General features: G+C 34.6%; 2 protein-coding genes across 13 annotated transcripts in view; one reads left to right on the top strand and one right to left on the bottom strand.

The window, feature by feature from the left end:
* Positions 1 to 3,383, top strand: part of LOC126876558 (uncharacterized) — a 38,332-nt gene extending 34,949 nt beyond the window's left edge. For all 4 annotated transcript variants that reach the window (XM_050639437.1, XM_050639428.1, XM_050639448.1 and 1 more), the window contains one exon: positions 140 to 3,383. In XM_050639437.1, the coding sequence (XP_050495394.1) occupies positions 140 to 297 (158 nt within the window). In that variant the 3' untranslated portion in view covers positions 298 to 3,383. The remainder of the gene's footprint in view (positions 1 to 139) is intronic.
* Positions 3,384 to 3,735: 352 nt separating this feature from the next.
* Positions 3,736 to 15,639, bottom strand: part of LOC126876482 (potassium channel subfamily T member 2) — a 202,654-nt gene continuing 190,750 nt past the window's right edge. For 6 of the 9 annotated variants that reach the window (XM_050639365.1, XM_050639359.1, XM_050639353.1 and 3 more), the window contains 8 exons: positions 13,596 to 13,701; positions 13,397 to 13,524; positions 12,952 to 13,203; positions 12,530 to 12,641; positions 11,456 to 11,641; positions 10,636 to 10,767; positions 9,317 to 9,430; positions 3,736 to 8,500 (listed from right to left, as the gene is read on the bottom strand). In XM_050639365.1, the coding sequence (XP_050495322.1) occupies positions 7,604 to 8,500; positions 9,317 to 9,430; positions 10,636 to 10,767; positions 11,456 to 11,641; positions 12,530 to 12,641; positions 12,952 to 13,203; positions 13,397 to 13,524; positions 13,596 to 13,701 (1,927 nt within the window). In that variant the 3' untranslated portion in view covers positions 3,736 to 7,603. The remainder of the gene's footprint in view (positions 8,501 to 9,316; positions 9,431 to 10,635; positions 10,768 to 11,455; positions 11,642 to 12,529; positions 12,642 to 12,951; positions 13,204 to 13,396; positions 13,525 to 13,595; positions 13,702 to 15,639) is intronic. The other 3 variants (XM_050639360.1, XM_050639372.1, XM_050639343.1) reach the window with 2 other exon arrangements.

Here is a 15,639-nt window from a genome sequence, read left to right on the forward strand (position 1 = left end):
AATGACAACGATCAATTCTTTTTAACGTAAATTGCTGCATTTTCTATCGATTTTTTAAAATTTATAATAATAAATCGAGACATTAAATGTACAAGACAAAATTACGATTGTTAATAATTACCTATTTCTTTTTGTTTAGGTCATTTCACACAGATCGTTTGGAAAAAGACTGTCGAAATGGGTATAGCGATGGCTAAAAGGGACGGAACCTGTGTGATAGTGGCGTGTTACCATCCGAGAGGTAATATCGTTGGTCAGTTCACGGAAAACGTGTTGAAGCCTGTGAAGAGCCACTAGGTTAGTTCGTTAGACGAATCTGCCCACACTTGTCGATACTGTATTTAAGCGATGTATTTATAAAATCATGAATAGCGACAATACACATAATATATGTATATATAACAACACAGATGTGCATACACGTAGAATAAATGAAAACATTCCACGTACTACACGAAATCGAAACATCTCGTCTGTTTTATTAATCGTCGGTAACATAACATGGCGTTATGATATTGAATCCTAAACGACGATGACCACAAGATGTGTATGTACGCGTTTAATCTTTGAAGATCGGCTTCCGTTTTGAAAAAGCAGACTGTGACATTGATATCACTTTTTTAAAAGGAATATTTCAATTTCACTGTTATATAGGGGAAGAAGATATTAATTTGGTATGATGATAGTTTCTAGTTTTTTTTTTTTTTGACATAAGTACTTTTAGTACTTTCATTGCTATTTTGATAAGTAAAGGAATAGAAATTATTTTTTGTTAAACAGCCGGTTGTCAAGGAACCGAAGAGTAACACGATAGTGATACGTAATTTCTTACGGATAAATAGTATTAATAAAAAAGAAATTGTCAGAGACTGATCGTTCCTTCGCTGTTTACCTCAGAAACATCACGAAGCGAGACATACCTGTAATTTTTCTGACAATACAACTACGGATAGAGTGTAGTATCGAATCGAAAGTATCTTCATTATTTAAAAAACACGTAACCATTATGTAACACTTTCTTTTCACTTCGAACAAACAAAACAAATTATTCAAGAACTATTAACTCAAACATTTACATCGATTAATATAAAATAGTTAGATTACAAATTACTAAACATGTTTCAAGCACATTCCTAAAAAGAAGAAAATGAAACAGACATTTGTAATACAAGTTTTCACTCGATCTACGTTACTCTAAGCGATGAAATGAATGGAATTGTACGTTCACGAAATAAAATGCGACGTATCAGAAGGAAACGATGTTACTGCTTTATAATAATTTATTTATAATAAATTTACATGCACGCATCGCGTGACAATGTGTCACGTGGTATATATATATATATATTTATATAGATATAGATACATTCTCTCTCTGTTTTTCTGTTCTTCTTATTTTACATTACATACAGCCGTTCGTAGTTCCTTTCGTGGTCAAGGATTAACTTTTTAATTCGTATGTTGTGGAAACGAGCTCGACGACACTGAAAACACCACGCCCTCGAGATTCGTTCATTTCATGCTCCCTTTTCGATCTTGTCTGAAAGGAAAATAATTTTTTCACCGAAATTTTTATGCTTTGCGAATCGATCAGAAAAGGGAACATGTCCTTTCACGGCGCATACCATACGATACATCGAATGGGAATAGTTTCTTTAGTTTTTTCAACGATTTTATACAGTTCGGGATTTGTTTTTCTAATTAATTGACAGAACGACAACTATGCTATAAAATTTTAGGGTATCTACGAATGAATTAACAATCAAGACACGATAGAAATTAATTAAATACGAGAGATATGATCTATATTATGTTGCTTTTGCACTGAATGTTCGAAAATTTTGAAATACAGGTGAAGTAATGTTTTAAAATGATAAAAGAAATTAAAGATATTGTTATAATTGTAACATTGAAAGGAACCACTACTTTAAATATTTTGTTGAATATCTTCATAAGATACTTATGAACATATCTTTCATAAAACATGAATACTTCAACCTATTTCATCTTTATAACATACTCTAAAAATACAAATACTTGAATATTATTCAGCACAGCACGAGATTTTTTTTTTTTTATAATAAAACATTAATGTAATTTTTCATTCTTCATTTGTTATGAAAAAATTCACTCTTCGTCGTTATTTCATATTGCACGCGTAAATGACATTTTACAATCAAATTACACACATATTGTATGTTCTTTCGATGCTTATGCTATATTAAACGACGTCAAAGAGAAAATTTTTATCGAATTTTTCAATTAATAATCTAACTTTTTCATAGGAACAGAAGATATATCAAATTATCACTTTTAAGAGAAACGATGTCTTAATGACATTAATTTCTTCAATATATTCGATTGCTTAAAGCAATGATTAAAATTTTATATAAAAATACGAGAAAACAGCTTATAATAAATATTTTCGTTCACGATTTGAAAATTAAATTTGGACTTTAGATTTAAATCTTTACGGACTAATTCTTCCCACTTAACTGGAAAAATCATTTTATTCTCAACTTCAAAGAATAAAATTGTAAAAAGAAGCACGATCAACGGTACAATACTGTTTAAGCAACAAAATTTGCTCGAAATAAAAATAGAACTAATCGATTTTGTAGAAAACCGAAAGATACTCTGCTACGAGGAATCTCGTTAATAATTTTACCGAACCTCGAGGTGAACGATACATTCATGAAAAAAAATTTCTTATTACAGTAGATTTGACATTATTCATTATGGACGCGTAAAAAATTCACGCGTAATTCTATAATACGCTCCACCGAACGTTATCCGCACGTTTTGTCTTCGAGCTCTACGTACAAATAAAGAATACAATTTCAACGCAATATCCATGAAAAATCAATTTACCGTGAATAAATTACTTTCAAGTACGCTCTGTATTTTTCACATAAAACGATGGATTACTGGTCAAACCGCGCGCTGTGTATCGAAAAAACGAGAAAATGTATATCGTTTCGATGTCGCAAGCTCGGCAGTTCGCTTTGTAATTTAACTCTCAGAACCCTTATGATCGACTAGAAATCGACAAGGAACTTGCGAAAGGGTTATCGATTCGAGGATTCACGCGCCGATAAATCAAGATTGTTCTTTGGTTTTTTTTTTTCCTATGAAGACACGACGATAATTTTTTTTTCTGATATATACTCGTCTGAAGTTTCTTAATATTACCGTAATATTAATCTCCATTGTTAATATAGCGATATATCCGCGAAATGTTCGTTCGCGTTCTCTCTTTACTTTATTTTACGTTTACGCTACCGTTTACTTTATTTCCCAATTGATCCTTCTCTCGTCTTTCTTCGTATTTTTCTTTTGTTTTCATTTTTTCAAAGTCGCTTGTTAATAAAAAATGTCACTTGCCCACTCACGGATACCAGACTTTCGCGGTTTTACATCGTTGCTAATGTTTATACAAATGTTAACAGAATCATGGACAATCGGTTTTCTTATGTCAGACGTAACTAGGATTTTTCACATACACTCGAGGACAGTTTTACTTTCACATCGCTTTTTGTCGAACAACAACGCATAGTAATAACACGCTACTCGCTTTAGTTTCAGGTCACATTTGTTTTCGATCGATTCTATGACAATTAATCTATGTACACTGCTGAAAGAATGTCTTTCTGTTAGTATCTTATAGAATTTCGATTACTTTTTTTTTCTTTTATTATTAAATATATCCCGTATTTTTTTATGCTTTTATTGTTCTGTGTTTTTTTTTTTTTTTCGTTTTCACTTCGGTCGTTGAGTCGGTAAAGATATAAGTAGCAGAATCCCTTTAGTATCGAAAAATACAAGATTCACAGGAATTTCTCCTGCAAGAAGATTTCTGTCGAAATTTCGTAATTTTTGTTTCAATCGTGTTTGTGTATCACGTTTTGCAATTTCGTTTTCTTAACACGAAGCTATTTAGTTCTTATTTAATCTTCTATAAAAAAATCTGAATTTATTTCACAAGTATCACCTAATATCGAACAGGAAAAAAGAATCATTTGCATAAAAATGTAACAATTTCTTTCAACTTCTATTCTTGTTTTTCAATTTCCCCTACAAAAGTGCATCTCTAAATTTTCGATTAATCGAATGTTCCATTAATTGATATATTAATCGTCGATAATCCAGATTTCACGTTACAGAAGATTAAATAAAAACTTGCCACGTATGAATATTTATCACGAGTGCTACGAGCTTATCAACATCCATCGATGTCCTCGAACTTTGAAAAGCTTATACACGTGTTTTCATTCGTTACCACGTTATAGCTATACTTTTCGAACTTCTACATGCTTTCTGTCTTTTATTAAACTAAACGTTTGTAGAATCCTTCGCATCGAGTTTTCATAATCAGAGCATAACGTACAGATCTCTGGATTAACCAGAGACTCGTTTTCGTTTTCGGTGCTTTCATCGGTCGTTAGATCGTAGAAAATCATCGTTGAAAAATACCACGGCTGCGTCTCAAACTGTGTACTAAACTCTACGAGCCATCAACGTCGACGAAGATGGTCGATGTACGTAGACGGGACGGGTTTCGTTACGCTAATCAAGGTGAGAAAGACAGAGAGTTAATGAGCGAGAGAAAGTCAAAGAGGCTGAAAAAACGGGCCAGAGAAATATATCGAAGAGAGTGTAAAATGCTCGCGGCCAGATCAACGATTTATCGCTACAGAAAATTCATTTGCATATTTGGCTAAATAGAATAATGATTATGTGAACTATAAGGATTGACGGGGAGATCGATCGATTCGCTTCATTTATGCTCTATAACGAAAAATGCAGAATCTGTTTGGCTTTAATCGGGCTCGTGCTGGGAAAACGTTCCACGCTGGGCCTTTTACAATGATTGTTTTTGGAAATTGTTTCGTATTTCGATATAGTTCGATGAACTTGAGTAGTATACGAAATTCATCGATTATAGTATATTGACAATATTCTTCGACTAAGAACCAGAAGATGAAGCTAATCCGATCGCTGATAATCGAACGACAAAACGGGCCGGGCGTAGCGGAAGCAGCATCGAAGCAGGTACTCGATAAAATGACGTTTGGTCGGAGAAACGTGTAAATTGGTCGAGAAACGATTGAGTCAAGAAATATAATATATAGATACAATTAAGTCGTTACTAACGACGGCTACGTATTTACCTAACTGATTAAACGGATTGTCGAAACTTTACTCTCTTTTTTTCTCTTGATTCTTGTTTCTCTTTCATCGCTAAGAACAAACAATTCGTATGATTAAACATTATAAACTCGATAAAAGATTTCAACGAGGATTGCCTTGTTTCGAAATAATCATAAGAAGAGAAGTAAAGATCGCGTTTGCTTAAAAGTGAGTAACCTTCGTTCGATCGAATGGCAACTACAATTTCGACTAGACGATTATCTTTTTGTGTTTATTAGTCGATTATTTCGATTATTTCGCAAACGTAGAACCAGGCTTACGGACCATTATAATCGAAGAATTTTTATCAAGCTTCGTTCAAATTACTCAGTTTTAGCTCAACTCTTATCCGAGTTCAAACCATTGAAAATCATTTTACCAATGTGAACTTGTCATTTACTTGTCAAAGCGAAACTTTATTCTCAATTCTTCGCTCTTATAGGTCCTATCCTGTTCATCTTCTCTAGACGTATAACGATCCTCCACCAATCGGTGTTTTTCTGAGTTCCTCGCATGATATGATTAAAATGGTCATGTATTTATATTTATAATCATATTTATAAGATATACTCTTGTCGTAAATTGGTTCTAGTATAAAATTATCTCACGTTCACCCCGAGAACGTGACTCTACGTAAGAATCGGGGTTTGCACTAGGGAGACGTTTCTTTCTTCTTACCTACTTCTGTCGGCTATCACGTGTGACGAAGGACAAGAATTTATTTTCTTCAGCGTTGTATACTAAATATTATCGTATATAAACTGTTCGTTTTACCACATACGGGCAAAAATCGTACATGCTGATACTTGTTACGTTGCTCAAAAAAATTCCTGTCAATGTATATTTACGTGTTTTGTCATTTCTTTTTATCCGATAAAATGATAGCAAATTCAGAATCTACTAAGTATTCACAAACTCATGATTGGGTACAAAATAAGAGGTATAAAAGTACCTTACAAAAGGTACAAAAATGTTTACAAAAGTAAATGTCATCGTTGAAAATATTAAAAAATTTTACTATTGTATTGGACACTTATAAAAATCAAAATTATCTTGGTTTCGAACGTTATTAGTGGTAAAAAATGATACATAATTCATAACGTTAAAGTGCTAAGAGGTTTTCAACGCTTTTGTGTCCATAAATAAATTTCTGATTAATCTGCATGTGTGTCATATGCTCTAAACAATTTTATATTTATGTAATTTCGTACTGATATAAATTTTTAGGTTTCAGTTTCTTATCGAATAAAAAGAAATTATATTGTTTTAAATATTTAACGATAGAATTAATAATATTTCATTCAATTTTCAAATGTATCATAGAGTCGTTAAATCTTGTCCATCGTCGCAAGCTTTTTTCTTCTTCGTTTTAATAATTTCTCGAATTGATTAACTGCGTCACTGGACCTCTGGCACGCGTTACCGCGAGTTTCTTCATCTAGCATATACTCGTCGTCGTTTTGGATCGCTGAAAATTTCGATCGGATCCACGGAGGTCGGGACGCTAGAGTCGACTAGAGAGCAAAACGTTTTAAGAACATAGACCACTACACACGCCATGAGATATATCAATAGATATTTTAAAACGAAACTCGCAACAAATTGTGGTTGCTCGAAACGCGTGATCGCACTATCTACAAATAGAGAATTAGTATTAACATAGTATCGTACCTTCGTTGAAACAACTATACGTTGGTTGAACTGGGCATCGTTCGAACGAAATTTTCAATCGAATAACGCTTCTACATATGATTCATTTTATTCGTACTAATTTAAATAATTTAAAATTCGTATTAAACTTTGAAATTTTCAGTAACGCTAAATCAGAATTACGTATATATCGAACGAGAAGAAGTCGATAGGTTTATCAGAGATCAACCGATAATTTATCATTTGAACAAACGTAATTAGATCATTTGTTCGGCTAATTACGATTATGGCTTGTAACAATTACTTAATACGAGTCACGTTACAACGACTAACGCCCAGTTCCATCCAAATGTAGAAAACGAAGAATCAGCGTTCTGACGTATCACAGTCGCGACTATACGACGTCGCAACGCTTAGGTCCCCGATGGTTCGAGTCAAGTATCTTCGTTCTACCATCGCCGCTAAGCTAAACTCAAACTACCAAAGTAGAACGGAGTAAAAAATTCTTCTAAGCTGTTCACCGTAATCATAAAAGTCCGGCCACAGTGTGCCATCCTCCTCTGTGACATTGAAACACCTTTGCTCTCCGGCCGCCTCGTAATTCATCGTTATCGTCACTACCATTTAATCCCACCAAAATCGTCGGCAATCAGGATGCTGAGAATCAACATCCCAACTAGTGATCTTGACGTGTCATGTGGGAACGCTACAGCCATTTGTTTCGCACCATGCCGGAGAACCTGCGTCCCCACATAAGGTTATATCATACGATCGTCCCCTGTATGTACTGAGGATCCTGCGTACCGCCTTGGATCTGCGGCGACTGTGAACCTAACGGGCCCTGAAGATTTGGAGGATCGTACAATCCACCTAGAGATCCACCTAGGCAAGGATCGATATTGGATCCCAGGGCAGCGGTCAACTCTGGCATAGAAGGCAGACCCACGTCCAGGATTCCTGTGTTGCTAGCTATAGCTGTCTGGGAGCCTTCCTCAGGCGGAGTTACTTCCAGACCAATGGATCCATTCAGCGCTATTTTAATCGGGTTGTGGTTCGAGGGATGCGACAGAGCACCTAAACCTATGTCTTCTAAACTGCTTTTTCTTCTACTTATCGTCAGTCCTTGCCTCAACGAGTTGCTACGTCTCAGCAGAATGTCGTCGACCACTCTCAGAGAATTGGAACGACCACGTAGAGCGCCAGCCACCGTCGGACTGTCTGGTAAGGACAAGGAATTCGATTTGGTGGTGCTCAACGGAGGAGCTCTTGGCAAACCGATTCCCGATCCTCGACGACTTCCTGCCCCAGCTCCCGGTAAACCGGCCGAAGCCACCGCTGCGCTCATTTGCGATACCAGTTGGGCCGAACAGAAGCTGATGTTGCTCTTCCTCCTCGAATTGTGTCGTTCGAAAGTCTTCTGCGCGGAGAACGGACTTGGTCGAACTAGGTACACGATGTCACCTTCCTCGAGCTTCAGATCGCAGCTGGGATTGATGATCACGTAGGAGAGGCTGTTTCGCTTCTCGGAGACGTCGTCGTAATCGGCTACTGGGAGGTTCAACGACTCCATCCGGGAATGGACCAAGTTGGCGATCTCGGCTCTCTCAATCTGCTGGGCGTGGTTGTCTCGTGCCTCGTCCCCGAGGCTTACGGAGTACTGCTTTGAAAGAAATGCGTGGATTTTAGTTTCGATTTGTGGAATGGCGGAATATTTTTAGAACGTACGAATAACACATTGTTAGTGCTTTTTCGGATAGATCATTGATTGATAAATTATTGGCGAATTGGACGATTTGTTGACACTCTTGTATCCTTTAATTCCGTTTATTTCATTCTATCGATTTCTTGATTTAAAAAGCACGTATTGAGGTGTATGGAAGAGGAAATTTTCAAGCCACGATAATGTTCACGAATTAATTCATATTTCTGTCAAACAGAGTTCGTTTAATAGCAGTTCTACCGTAATTGCTCGATCTTCAAGAATTACCTCACGTATAAAAATGAAAGAGCTAAATCGAGTAATTTAGTAACAACTTCAACCATTTGCCAAACGTTTATCAATCACCGTCCATCCAACGTCAAAAGGTCAATCATCAAAAAATTGAAGTGTGAGTGCTCTCGATGCTCGATCGAGAGGTCAATGTAGGCGGTGAAGACGAACAGAGAGTTCTTGAACGTTCACAGGCCGGAAGCCACTGACTGCTTTGGTACACTGGGCATGCGCTCTGCAATATGGTGAGTTTTCTTTTTTTTTTTTTTTTTTTGAACACCAGCGAAAGAAGAACCAAGGCGTAGAATGGAGCGATAGAGAAAGTAGTATACGTGATAGAATAGATAGAAAGGGGCAAACAGAGAAAATAGAGATGCGGCGTACGGGGATTATATAAAGAGAAATAGTATGGTGAACAATATACAACATAGAAGAAATCGATCGAGAGAATAAACGGCGACCAGACAACGTCGACTCTGTACTCACAGCTGAGGCACCCTTGTCGCGGGTGGCGCAATTCGCAAGGCACGAAGCTGCCGCCGAATGACGCACCTTGTACGTCACGCCGACGCCGGCATCGCTCTCCGCGTCTGAGTCGCCCTGCCAAAACGATAAGCATTTCTACCCTTACTAATGATAGCCCACCGTTCACATTTCGCACGCACGCCGCTGCTCGATCGTGGTTTTCGTTTTATTTCGTTTTCTTTTGTCATATGTACATGATCGGTGGCTACTGTGCTAGTATCGTGTACGTTCATTGACTTTTGTCTATTAAGCTTCCTCCGTGGAAGCAGCGTACAGGATGCCCGTAAGAAGCGATGGGCTCGAGTCGCAGGTTTAATAGAAATGTCTTTTGATAAAGAAGCAAGAACATTAACAGAGCGTATTCGGAAGTTCTGCAAGTATTTCGAAAAAAAGAAACGGTACTTTTTAAGTAGATTCGAACCCAAACGCGATGCATTCGAACCTTCTGTGAGTACTTGGGGAAATAAAGAAGGTAGCCTCAAGTGGAATTAATAAAATAGGTTGAATAGGCTCGAAACTATATGAACACGTTGTTAGAAATTATCTATTTAGCTTAAAACTATCTATCTTTTCGGTAATAATTTTTACATAGTTACAAGCGTAAATTATTTTTCACTTTTCGAATGTTCATTGTAACCGAAGCATACATATGTTTTAACAATCCATTCGTATAAATACTGCAAATTGCTTCAAAGTTGCTAATATAATTAGACAATTACGATATACCGAAATTTATCCACAAATTAATAATTAATAGTAGCAAATTGCAACCTTCACAGGCCATTGTATGTAGGTATTGAATAAATATCTATATTATCTAATATTTCGCGTGATCGTGTACATACACACACACACACGCACGCGCGGAAGGTATACTAAAAATGAATCTCAATAGTCGAATTAACGCGTTATCAACGGAAGAAGCATTTCGATTTATAATAATAATATATATAATATTTCTAACACGATGCAGGTTCAAAGAAACGAACACGTTCAGGATCGAAGGACGTGCTACGAGCATCGTTTCAACAAGATGCAAGAGCCCTACATTTCTTTGATTCTCATTGAAAGGGATCAGATATCTCTAAAAAAAACGCTGCACGAGCTGACACCGGGATAGATACAGAGCATAAGATAGAGCGGGATTACAACCATGCGCTACTCACAGCTGCCATTCAAAAAGTTGTTTCCTGCCCTTATGAATATGTATATATAGTACACGAACCAATCACTTATAATTATAGTTGTCACTATCGAGAAAGAATAATCTTTTTACTCACGTGAGACGTGTCTGAAACTGTGGTGTCTTGCGTTCTGTAAATACCAATGGGAATTTCGCAAGTAGTCGAACATAGCTTTTGGTATAATCTACCATAGGTTCTGATCCACATGTCGTCCTTCGTAATTCTCATCTGTAATTAACCGGATAATGAAGCAATTTGAGGGGGTGGAGTTTCTTTCTCCCTTGGAAATTTAGATGTATTAGTTAATTACAGTTTGGGATGTACGAGTAATTAGATTAAGTTGGAAAATGTGTCTAATTAGGGGCGTAGTTGTGGTTAATTGGAAGTAGAATTATCGCAAAATATGTACATGTAGTGTAAAGTAATTGAGTTGGAAGTGTCGTTAATAGAGTTAAAAGTGCTGTTTTTTAGCTCGATCGATGAAACCATCAATTAAGACGGCGAGGTCAACCATTCCTTCGTATCTCTTTCACTTTCCAAACTTTTCGAGTAAGTTTTTACTCGGATAATAATTAAACCTCAATCATTTTTGTGTTGAAAAAATGTGCAATATAGAAATTGGTTGGTCTAAATATAGCGCAGATTTTTTTCAAGATACTCGTTCAAAATATGACTTTGCGGTATATGCGTAATTTTCATTTTTCAATTATTAGACTATTATTATTGTATAGAAAAAAAATAATAAATGTTTGTAAACAAATAGAGTCATTTATTTCCTATTTTTTATACATATATATGTGACGTTGTGTATGTAAAGTATACTTGATTGTGAATTTCCAATGTGAGCGGATACTTTTGCGATGAACTCGATTGAGAAACAAGGAAGGATGTGAAAGAATACTTTCGAATCTTTTACCGATGTTAAAAATCCAGAGCCTGGCGCTTGATCCACACCCAACAGCAATCTCACGAACGTTATCATATAATCTTTAACAAATGCTTGATAAAGAAGTGTATCCAGCATAGAAGCACTGAAGACACTGCCAGCCGCAAAAGGCAATCGAAACATATAAGATATGTGCGAGCCTCTTTCCTTTTCTCTCTGTTAAAACAATTAAAATGGTTCGAAATATACTCTTAATTGCAGTTAAAAATTTGATTAATTTTTATACTACACAGAAAATTATTTCACCTTTGAGAATTCAATTTTCTTTTTATTATGGAAAAGTGTTATTTTATTAATTATTCATAATAGAAACATATTTCTTTCTGATGTGTTTGCAAAAAATGCATAATGCACTAAAGTTTAAGACGAGCTTTACCATTTAATTCATTAACAATTTGTCAAAGATGAAAGGATTAAAGTGAGATAAAAGTCTGAAGTTTTCAAGAACAAAATTATTTTAACTCTTATAATATATTAAGATGTAAGCAAATCTATTTCATAATATAATACTATCATCATTAACTCCAAGTATTGGAGAGGTTTCCAAGTTGATTGCTTTTCTACTATAGAAGATATGCTCGTCTCGTGTTTGTAATGTAATAAAATTTCCTTTATACGGATAAGGTAACTAAGTAAAGGTCAAGTATACGTGTTTATAATCACTAAAGGCAAGTAGCGTTGTAAGGAAATACGAGATAATCTAAGATAACAAATTTTACGTATTATCAAGCCTCATTGGAGATTAGTTACTTAATTAAGAAATCTCCGTAGTAGGTTACTTACTAATAAAGTAGAGTAAACTTGAATACATGGTAAAATTGAATGCAAATTGTTACTTCTATATTTAACGTTAAAATAATTTCATCGCTTCCTTCTTTATTTAATGATATTTCACTTTTTCACGTGACACACAAATAAGCATAAATTATTGTTTAATTTAATAATCAGTGGATTAATTATTATTGAAAGATCAAAGTCTGCTATTAATTACGAATTGCTCGAGCGCTTCTAAAAATTATCATTTAAAACAATAGAGAGAAATACCTTTTCCATTTTACTGAGATGAAGAGCGTACTTGTCGTGTGCCCTGAATTGCATGAAACGCATATTACTCGATTGTGAGAGCTCCGTTATGCTTTTTATGCTAGGAAAGAATCTGCAAATTCACAAATAATGCTTTCAGTAAATATATTTGTGTATATACATATTCATCACATAATGTAATTGTAAAGGAATTAAATCGAAATCAAAATGAGACAAAAATAGAATAAACTTGGAACTTATTCAAAATAATATACTAAAATATCAAGTATAAATACTAAGTTTAAATACGTATATATTTATCAAATAATATATGCCAATAAAATATAAAATAGTATGTGTATTAATTGAACACTCTCGAAATTTTACACTATATTTTCATGGTTTAGTATAATAGTTATTTGTGAAAGATTTTCAATGCTTACTTAAACATCGTCTGAACCGCGACGATGGTATTGCAGTCAGCCAAAGTGTCTTCTTCTGCGGAATTACTAAGTTCCTTGTTTACGACGACGACATTTTCCGCTAGAGTGATACCAGCGCGAAGAAGATCGTCCAAACAATCGATGGTACCTCGCATCCAGTATACCAAAGGAAAGTAAGACACCGCATCGAGGAACGCAATTTCCGGTGTCCGTTCCAGCAGAAGAATGATTGGGTTCAACGAAGTTTTTGACCTAACACAGACCATTGATTAGCATTATGCAATTTTTTTACACTAAAATATTCTTTTATTTTGAAATTTAATTTCCAGTAAGGATAGATTAGAACAGTTCTGAAGTATAGACAGTTTGTAAAGTACAGACTTTTGAATGATCGTACAAAGTTTACACTATAGATAAATTGAATACATCATTTTTTTGAGGATACCTAAAATGAGCCCTTAAAGGAATTATGAAGTTATAGATCCCATTACTAGCGTAATCAGCTGCCAGGATAATGGTCTTATTCTGCCAATTGTACTCTTTCGCGTTTCTGTAGCTACAATGTTGGCACACCTAACAACCAAGAACATTTGCAATTATAATTTGAGATCAGCATTCACTTTGCAAGTCTATCAAATATTCACCTGTGCAAGCTGAAGACAGCAGAGTGGTTTCTTTTCTTTCAGCAAATAACATAAAGTTGGCGAGACCCCTATGAAGGGTGAAACAGGTGGAAATCCTTTAACGATCCTATAATCACATCGACGTTGTATTAAATTGTTGTATAATTCATACACAGTATGCATTGCATTTGACTTTGTAAGCAGGTGTAAGCTTTCGAATGCATGAAAAGACATTTTGTACTTTCTGTTTGGAATCTTTTGTCACATCGAAATGTAAAGCACGAAGAACACTTGCTGCCTGATATTTATAATCGGAACCATTTTTTACATATATTAAAAACTATACAATTTTTGATATATAATATACATTTTTTTCTCTAATAACATAATAATCAAATTGCAATTGAATAACATCTATAAGAATATTCTTTTAATGCTCTTTTCAATTGTTTTATTTTTAAATAATATTTAAACTATTTTCCATATGAATTATTATAGACTGAAACGAAGAAAATGTATTTTTACACGATTCGCAGGTTTCAAATGCAATGTGTATCGCACTAATTATATCGATACAGTGATAAAACGTGATGTTATACTGTTGACGTGTACAACGTGACAAGCATGTGCGAATGTGTAGAATGATCAAAATATTAAAAACATGTACAATTTTTAAATAAAATAAGGGTATTAAAATAAGAGTCGTGTACTGAGTATCGAGCTATTTTTAAAAACTGATTCTTCAAATTATTTGAAAGTAAATAACTGCATCATTTTCAATTTAAATGTTAAGTTATTTAAATTACAATACTGTCAGATAAGATTTTCGCGTGTGTTCTACATACATACATGCATTATGCAGAAACTAATATTTTCCATCATTCTGCTATTTTTGCTGCATCTATTTCACATAAAATCATTCTCAGTTATTTATAGATAAAACTAATACGTGTTAGTGTATCAAAATATTTCTTATTATTATTGCCTATAAATATGAAACGATATGAAAATCATTTTGCCTCAAACTATTTATATACAGATTTAGTTATCGTGAGATTTTTTGAAATTTCGATAAACACATCTACAACATTATACGCAACAGATATATAAAATCTGACTACATTATATAAGGATAAATTAATGACGATATCGCGAAGAGAAAGAAATTCTCCAAATAGGTAAATTCATCATGCCACCTTTATAACTCACGTTTAAATAATATGTGCGTGACTAAAGAAGTCACGTGGAATAACATCTTAATGCGTTTAATGTTATCTAATGAACGATTTGCATATGAAAAATACCGAGTAATACGCGTTCCATAATATTTATGCTTATACTAAGCAAATACTAGCTTATAGTGACCAAAGTGGTAAATGAAAATGAAAATTATGAATATGAACAATCATATTTATGCTTGAGATAAGCATAAAGCACCGCGGTTGTTCGTACATATTCCAATGGAATGTATAAATTGTCAAAGTTTAAATGGAAAATACGCTTGGTATCTCTATATTATTCGTTTCTATGGGAATTTCATCCATTCAGGTCGGTACAACTTTAAAGGATGCATCGTAACAATTTCCTGATTGTTACGCGTTACTCTTCTTTTATTTTTATTCGTTTCTTTTTTTCTTTTAATTGCGTTACGTATCCTGGCAATTGTAGACATAGTAAAAAATTTCTTTTTAATACGTTGCATAAAAAGTATCGTCAAAAACTGCAATTTCAATAATTTCTAAGGAAGCTGTTCGAAGCAGAGTTACGAATTACAATTATTTATCTAATAAATTTACTTGGTGCTACACGAATACCTTGAAAACCGATCAATCCGACCTGATGGAAAGTTCATTTCGGCTACGTCCAACATTTTCGTAACTTCATTCACCTTGCAATGCCGCGTGTTTCGTATCAGAATAACTTCAATTTCAGAGCTCGTTCCATTGCAAACGATTCAACGAGCCGTATTAAACAGCGAACCTCGATGCACGATGTAGATGATTAAAGTTTGCTTGAATCAGTTAATAAATTCCGAAGCTGCGTATCTACCGCGACCTCTTTATCA

This window comes from Bombus huntii, chromosome 2 (genome assembly GCF_024542735.1).
Source record: "Bombus huntii isolate Logan2020A chromosome 2, iyBomHunt1.1, whole genome shotgun sequence".
Taxonomy (NCBI): domain Eukaryota; kingdom Metazoa; phylum Arthropoda; class Insecta; order Hymenoptera; family Apidae; genus Bombus; species Bombus huntii.